At 34.2% G+C, this 8,583-nt stretch overlaps 1 protein-coding gene across 3 annotated transcripts in view; it reads left to right on the top strand.

The window, feature by feature from the left end:
* LOC128175244 (DNA repair protein RAD51 homolog 2-like) overlaps positions 1-8,583 on the top strand; it is a 33,253-nt gene that overhangs the window by 21,873 nt on the left and 2,797 nt on the right. The window contains exons 1-5 of one of the 3 annotated variants that reach the window (XM_052840735.1): positions 111-273; positions 367-480; positions 5,034-5,147; positions 5,427-5,563; positions 8,166-8,285. In XM_052840735.1, coding sequence (XP_052696695.1) covers positions 187-273; positions 367-480; positions 5,034-5,147; positions 5,427-5,563; positions 8,166-8,285 — 572 coding nt within the window. In that variant the 5' untranslated portion in view covers positions 111-186. Of the gene's footprint in view, positions 1-110; positions 274-366; positions 481-2,320; positions 4,865-5,033; positions 5,148-5,426; positions 5,564-8,165; positions 8,286-8,583 lie in introns of those variants that run through there. The other 2 variants (XM_052840734.1, XM_052840733.1) reach the window with 2 other exon arrangements.

Below are 8,583 nucleotides of genomic sequence, written 5' to 3'. Positions count from 1 at the left end.
CATTTATACAATTTTATGAATAGCAATAATCTTTGCACAAGCTTAGTTTTGTTCACCCAATGCACGAAAGTATCAAATCAAATCCGGTTTTCATAACCGAACTTGGTTTGTATTTTCTTTACTTTACCGGCGCCGCGAAATCCGCCATATTTCAACTCCTAAGTAAAAATTTTTCAGTCATGTCAAATGTCTTCGAAGAAAATAAGGCGAATACGTTCTTTGTCTGTCGATGTTGTTGAGAGATTGACCAAAAATAATTTAATCACATGCAAGGTATTAATTTAAACATATGATACAACCAGAAAATAATTACGCTGCATGCTCATAATGAAATTAGTTTCATAAAGTTTGTTTTGGATTTTGTAGGACGTTTTGTCAAGATCTGACTTGGAATTGCTAAAATTACTGGGATTCGGAATTTTCACTATTCACAATTTACGACAGCAGTGTTCACTGGCGTGTGTCCCTGTGTGTACAACTGTAAGTTTACATATATGTATCTGGTTGGTGGTTTGACTGTACCATTTGGTGGTCAAACACCTTTATGACACACCTATCTCACCCACAGGGGCTTGTATAGAAAAAAAAAATTGTTAAAATAGCGGAGGAAAAATATCAAGGGAGGACGCCATCTTGGATAAGGCCTCGCTTCATCAGCTAATAGACCCCTTCGTGATAACTGCGGTACTGCTCTCTTGCAGGGCAAAATGATATACTTTGCTGAAATTTCTGTAGGTAGATAATTAAGTGACGTAAATGAAACAATTAATGTTACATCATATTTCACCAAACTGTCATTTTGCCCTGCAAAAGAACAGTAGGCCTACCAAAGGAATACAAATCGGTGAAAGTTTCCAGTATAACGTTTTGAATGAGAAATTTGATGATGAAGTGAGGTGGTATCTAAGATTGCATCCTCTCTAGTTTTTTCCCCTTTGAGAAAGTCACAATTTTAGCTATGTTTTTCCTATGCAAGCCCCTATGTCTTTGACTCTTAATTACCAACTGAACGCGAGTCACATTTTGGGTTAATTTTTTTCTGAAGAAATTCCAATATGTTTATCTTCAGGGCGAGTACTCTGACATGTTTACTTCATAATAAATAAAACAATTTCTAAAAAAAAAATAGGATTGTCAATTTTTGTGTTGATAACAACATTTTTTGTCCTCAGAAAAGCTGAATTTATTCCTGAATACTGCATGGCCTCATTCCACGGACATGTTATATTTGATTCTTATCATCTATATAAACATAAGCATGTATTTATCTCAATTGAGCTTTGACGTATCTGAACATGTTACAGATTACTGTTTTCATTGGCTTCAATTGTTTTCAGTTACCCAGATGATTGTAGTTGAATGTAAAGAGCCCAAGGAATAAGGTTATGTAATATGTATATCTCTCTTTTTGAAGACAGAAATCATATGTAACTTCCTTAATGAATCTTATCTTAACCTCTTTTTAAACGCCCAATGTTTTATTAAGAGTAAGCATATCAGAATATTTTCCCCAATGATAAATGTGATGCACCTTTTCTTCAGGAAACAAAATACAATATGAATGAAAATTGACCCCTGTTTGGTAGGTAATAAAATGGTATCCATACAGGCATCAGGCTGACCACCAAATGATGGGCTGGACCAAACTGAATTATCGTACCATTATACTGCTATGATGTTTAATGTAGAGAATGTAATTTTAAAAAAAAAGTTTTGAATTCTCTTGGGTACAGTTCAGCCTCTTCTGCCTGTCAAATAAAATTTTACTAGAAAAATTTATGGCTGGATATTCCAATACTAATATATTTGAAACTCAGGTGTCGTACCATTGGAGAGGAAAAAGGGAAAAAAAGATTAACGCGGCCGAGTCACATTTTTTCTACCCTAGATATTATGATGACATTTCTTGCATGTAGTTTTTAATACATCTATATCAATTATTTTTAGGTAAAAAAAATTGTTTATTTACAAACCCAATTGCCTAGGGGTATTCTCAAAAGTTTCTTTCAACCCACATCACATATCCCTCACTTCTTTACTTTAGAAAAAAAATCGAACATGTTTAACTTCACTGTCACTTGTTTGGATGGACCATTCTATTAAGGAAGTACATGTTTATACTAATAGGATAGGCACCCTCTACTGGTACATAAGTCTCGAAAAATAGGGCAAAAGTGGACTTGTGTATTTCAGAAACTTCATTGTAATTATAATAGATTTATAAGAGATATAAAGTGCAAATAATATACATCCTTGGTTAAAAAAAAATCTACACTTCAAAGTCTCCCAAGTTAAAAAGAAAAAACTTTTATTAATATAGAGAGAGAGATGCCACCAAAAAAACAGAAAAGGACATCATTAGCGGGCCTGAGAACCCTTCCATTGTCAATGATGTGTGAATGGGCGTCGTGTTCCGAAAAATTCTCAAGCATGGAACAATTTACTGACCACTTAAAAGTACATCTGACAGGAGTTATGAGCAATGGTATTTTGGAAGAAGCTACTGAGTACAGCTGCCTGTGGAGAGACTGTGAAATGAAGGTGACCGGCCATGTCACTGATTTTGTTCGACATGTGTACTTTCATTCCTTCCATGTCAAAATTAAAGAGTTGGGTTCTCAATTGGTAGAGAACCTTCATCTTAAAGGATGTCAGTTAGATGGACAAAGTCATAACTTGATCCCAGAATTACCAGAGAGACTGCAGTGTGGATGGCAGCATTGTGAGACAATAATGGACATTCCAGAAGCCTTTTATCGCCACGTGGATAGTCATGTTTCATGTTTTCCAGAGGGAAATAATGTGCCCGGGGGCTGCAAGTGTCTATGGGAAGGTTGTGATGCCGTGTCCAAAAGTCGATATAAATTACGTGAACACCTTAGGAGCCATACGCAGGAAAAAATCATAGCATGTCCAAATTGTGGAGGTCTGTTTTCAAACAGAACAAAATTTCTTGACCATATGAAACGGCAGGAAGAAACGGATGTTCAGTGTTATCAATGTTCCCACTGTGACAAACGATACACAACAGAGAGACTCCTCAGGGACCATGTCCGTCACCACGTGAACCAGTATAAGTGTCCATGCTGCGATATGACATGTCCTACACCTTCCAGTTTGAAATCACACTTGAAGTACAGACATACAACCCAGACACCATACAAATGTGATCATTGTGAACATGGGGCCAAATCAGTAGCTGATCTGAAGAAGCACCTTGAAAGTCACAGTATGGATGTTCCATATCACTGCCATATACCAGAATGTACGTACACTTCAAGAACTTTCCAAAGTTTAGAAAATCATTTCAAAAGACTTCATCAGGACATCAACACTCAGAAATACAAATGCCATGTATGCTTTACTTTGTTTACTCGTGGGTCTAACCTTACCGCACATCTCAAGAAGAAGCACAAATTCAGATGGCCGTCAGGACACTCACGTTTTAGATATAAAATGCAGGAAGACGGGTACTGGCAGCTGCAGACAGTTCGATATGAAAGCATAAAACTTACAGAGCAGATGGATGATCTGTCTGTTCAGACTCAAACAAAGTTTTCTTCGGAGATTGAAGAAATCGGTAAAAGTAAAAAGAAAAGAAGGACTTTTAAAAAGGAGAAAGAGAATGCGTCAGCTTGCTCATCTACATCTCAGCACAATTCCAGCAGTTCAGAGCAACCCACTGAAACAACAGTTTTGTCACAGACGGTTGTTCAACCCAGTAGTGAATGCATGGAGCGACCGGCAAGGCATGAGACTCAAAGAGAAGCTAAGAGACAAAAGATATCCCTGTCTGATATGGGACCATCTCGCTCTCCACCAAGTGCTCATATGTTCCAGGATGGCAATTCAAAAGCTTTTATGCAAGGCAAGGACAGATTTGATCCCAGCACAGAGGAAGCCATAGCTAATCAACATGAAAAGACTACCACAAAAGAAAGTGTCACATCCAAAAGCAACACATTAGAGAATTACAATTTGGAAATGCTTGGAGATGTTGCTCTGAGTGTTCCTGTTCAAGGGAGTGTTTTGTCTCATGGGAGAACTAGAAAACGAAAACAAAATGTTACTTACAAATGTAATGATGGATTCTAAAGAAATATTGAATTTCAAAGCAGAATTGGTAAAAACAAATTTTAAAAGAAACATCTTTACTTTTCATGTACATTTACTTGTATATAAAAAGTGTACATTTAAAAGAATAAAATGTGTTACAGGAAGACTCGTGATTTCGGGTGTATGATTAATACTGGTAGATTTATTAAATGAAATTAAAGATGAAATCACACAATAAGAGAAAGATGACTAAATCCAACAGATGGACATAGACAACAAAGTGTGCACAGTTACTGGTAAACATAAGTCGTCACTTGCAGTGACACATGATTCACTAAGTCAAGAACCAGTCCAAAATAATCATGTGACGTTTGGTCACACTAATTACACAAATATACACTTACAAAGTCATTTTCTGATTCTTTTAATCAATTGATAATGCAAAAGGTATAAAAATATTTAAATTATGATCAATGTCGATAAAAAAAATTGCACATTAGTGTTAAGTTACAGCAAATTTTCCTTTTATGAACTGGTAAATGTTACAATGGTGACTACAACTACTTAGAAGTTGGATGTCAGCCCATGCAATTCTTTGGAGTACATGCTCTTACTTTAGCTTTAGTTGTGATTAATAAAAAAATAAACTACTAAATGCAAAGACAGCACTAAAAGTACAAAAAAGACATCAATGAATGATTTTGAAATTATTTCATAATAACTACTCAAAAAGCTGACATATACATATGTAGGTAGCTAATAATGCATTTGAAAGCAGTTTTAAACTACCGGTAGTATTAATGATACACATATTTTGTTCTAGTGCGCAAATGTTATTTATACTTGATTGCGTAGATTTCTGGCAAGTCCGTGTAGAACTGAAATAATTACTATCGATTTTCTAAAGAAATGAAATGAAAAATACGCAGTGGATGCGAATATACCAACATGTATGAAAAGTTTGCGGCCATTTGTAGGGTTTTGAGCTACTAACCAAACGAAACCAAGGAAATGGACAGTTTTTCCAAACAAGTTTACATGGCTTGGATCATGTTCTGCATGGAGGAATTCCCATTGGAACTGTTACTGAAGTAAGTTTTCATTTCATGGCTCTGATGATTCAGATGCCAGAAAAATTGTTTCAACTGATAAGATAGAAATAACAGGCATCTAACCAGTAACCAAAAGTCTTGCTGCTTCAATCGTGTCTTTGATTTCCAAAGTTTAAATTGTGTTTTGCTTCTGGAATAGGCACTTTTTCAATAGTTTGCAAATGTTTGAAAAAATATACTTGCACTTCTATCAAATAAATATTTAGATAAGAAGATTTGTGTTAGACTTGTTTTGATATTGACAGTTTAATTTACTAGATAGCTGGTCCTTCAGGATGTGGTAAGACCCAGTTTTGTACCATGCTCAGTGTGCAGGCCACCCTCCCAGGGAACAGGGGAGGTCTGGAGGGAAAAGTTCTCTACATGGACACAGAGTCGGCGTTTAGTGCAGAAAGGTAATGGACACAAATAAGCTTTTTTAATGTAATATGTATTGTAAAAGACATGGGGTAAGTGTTCATTGAAAAAAGGGTTTGTTCCCGTTTTGCACACATTTGAAAATTAGGTATCGAAAAAATGTGTGCGAAACGGGAATTTGACAAGGTGAGATAATTGCTTAATTGCTATAGTCTATATCACAATTCCTGTGAGGGCTATCGACAATAAGATAAATAAAACATATGTACTCCCAATACATATTTACACCTATTTTATGTTAGAATATGAATTGCATAAAAGCACATTTACATAACAATTGACCTGCATGTTTTTGATTTCAGTTCAAACATTACTACAGTAATTTAGTCACGAACAATTTCATTAATTTATTTAAACAAGAAAGATTATTGCAAAAATGTTGGATATGAAATGCTTTGTTTAACTTGCTGTCTATAGGAAGTACATATACATGTATACATGTTTGACTTTGGAAAGAAAATGTATTTTTATATTTAATTATAATTGCTTTTGCTGACATAAAGTGAGGAAATGTGTCTAGTGAAAACGCTGCAAAATATTTCTCATTTATGCTGTGGCTTGAATAATCGAAGAAATTAGACAAAGTTTATGATGGTATGATGATAAATCGGCAATTTTATATGCTTCTAAAACCTATCAAATGAAGACCTAAACCTTCTTCAGATTGAAGTACATCAATTCAATATTCAGATTATTATGTTTGTTAGAATTGTTTGTGCTCCATGTATTTAGCTGGTGGTTTGAAAAAAAAAACCAGAAAATGTACCGCAATATAAACTAAAGCGGTGACGTCACAAGAACTTATGGAATCAATATGAAAATTATTATTTTTGTCGGAAATTTTTGTGCTTCATGTACATGTATTTAGCTACTGATTTGAAAAATCAGAAAGTGACCTGCAATTACAAAATGTTATTTATACTAAAGGGGTAATGTCATAAGAACTACTGTCAAAGCTGCTACTTCGAAGATTGAAATATTTTGTGATAAAGATCTGTTTTTCTTTTCATAATATTCTTTCTGTTGATACCAACCAACCAATTATAAACATGCATTTTACATATTTCGCAACCAAGTTGTAAAAAGAGATACGGAGTACTCCATCATATTCACAACGTCTTGACCTGACTGGAAATTTAAGACTAAAAATATCATTATCTTTATTTTATCAAATGAAAAAAATGGTGATAGTTATTAGTTGTTAGACCTAAAACACAACAAAATACAATTGTATCTATATTCTTCATGTTTCATCGTAAAGGCGCTGATAAAACACAGGTAAAAATCCAGGTAAAATATTTGACTGAAAGCAGACTATAATTGCTATCACAACACAATTTTCACCTATTGTTCTTTACCCAATTATCAAATGTGTGCAAAACGGGAACACACCGAAAAAAGGTAATGGATATACATTTTATACCTAGTCTGTGTCTAAAGAGAAATGGACAAATTATTGCAGCAATTGATTGTAGAAAGTCAATGGACACACAGCTTTCAATGCAGAAAGGTAAAACTAAAGGACATAGTCTGTCAGTATTCTGTAAAAAAAAAAAAAAAGAAGTAATGGACACATTCTGACATCATTCAGAGAAGAGAGGTGATGGACACACTGTTAGCATAAAGGTAATGGGCACAGTCCGACATCATTGAGTGCAGAGAGGTAATGGACACAACGTTAGCAGAAAGGTAATGGACAGTCTTGCAGCATTCAGTGAGTGTACGGAGGTATATCGTAAGGAACAGATTTTATGACAATATTGTATTTTTGCCGTATTCAATAAATAGACATAAATTCGTGGATGTGAATGGTACATACATTTGTATTAAGGTCAAGACAACACATTCCTCAATTTTATATAACTTTTTCCAGGAATTTGTCAATGGTTTACTACTACTTTGACAAGCTTTCTTGCAAAAAATTAGGGTACCTTACCAGGTATTTCTGCAAAATACTAGAGTATGCAATTTCCTGTATAATCTTGAAAATACACTTGCATTGCTGATATGAAAATAAATAAAAATACAGCACAGCGTAATTCACTATATTAGAACTCTATCTCGGCCGAGGCAGAGCTTTAAACTCACAACATCTAGAACCAATAGGCTTCTGGCAGTGAGTGGCCACAGTTCTAACCACTCGACCATCTAGACATATAACCATATAGAAGTAAATTTTAATCATTTTAAAAGTAATTATAAAATTAATATTTTTTATTGGAACTCTTTATTACGAGGAGTTACAAAAAAGATGTTCAGAGCAGAGCTTTAAACTCACGACATCTAGAACCAATAGGCTTCTGGCAGTGAGTGGCCACAGTTCTAACCACTCGACCATCTAGACATATAACCATATAGAAGTAAATTTTAATCATTTTAAAAGTAATTATAAAATTAATATTTTTTATTGGAACTCTTTATTACGAGGAGTTACAAAAAAGATGTTCGCAGATTTTGAAAATGCAATATAGTTTAGCTACTCAATAATTTATATATACATGTAGATATGTTTATCAGCACATCAGTCCTCTGTGAGGTGGTGAGGTTACAACCATATACATGTATGTTACTTATTTGTAGGTTGGTGGAAATTGCTCAACACAAGTTTCCTGATTTATATAACAGTGAGGAAGATTTGTATAGAATGGCAGAGAATGTTTTGGTTGATAATCACCAAACTTGTGCTTCACTCATCAAAAAGTGAGTACCTGGTATATTCTGTTACATTGTGCTATATAAAATGGGTTGAAAAGTGTTTCACATAACAACAATTTTGAAAAACATATTTTTATTACTCTATAACCATGTTTATATCAATTCCAAATGCATGTTAAAAGTACACAAGAACAGACACATATTGTACAGTTAGAGAAATTAAAATTCATGAATCATCTTTCAACAAAAATATGTTGACTCTGGATATTTTCCATGAAGTTTAATTTAAAGCTGCTTGGTCCGATTTTTTTATAATTATAGTATCAAAATTTTTTCCATACAA

The sequence above is a fragment of the Crassostrea angulata genome, chromosome 3 (assembly GCF_025612915.1).
Source record: "Crassostrea angulata isolate pt1a10 chromosome 3, ASM2561291v2, whole genome shotgun sequence".
NCBI lineage: Eukaryota > Metazoa > Mollusca > Bivalvia > Ostreida > Ostreidae > Magallana > Magallana angulata.
Note: the sequence above shows the minus strand (reverse complement) of the source record. Positions and strands in the feature narration are given on the sequence as shown.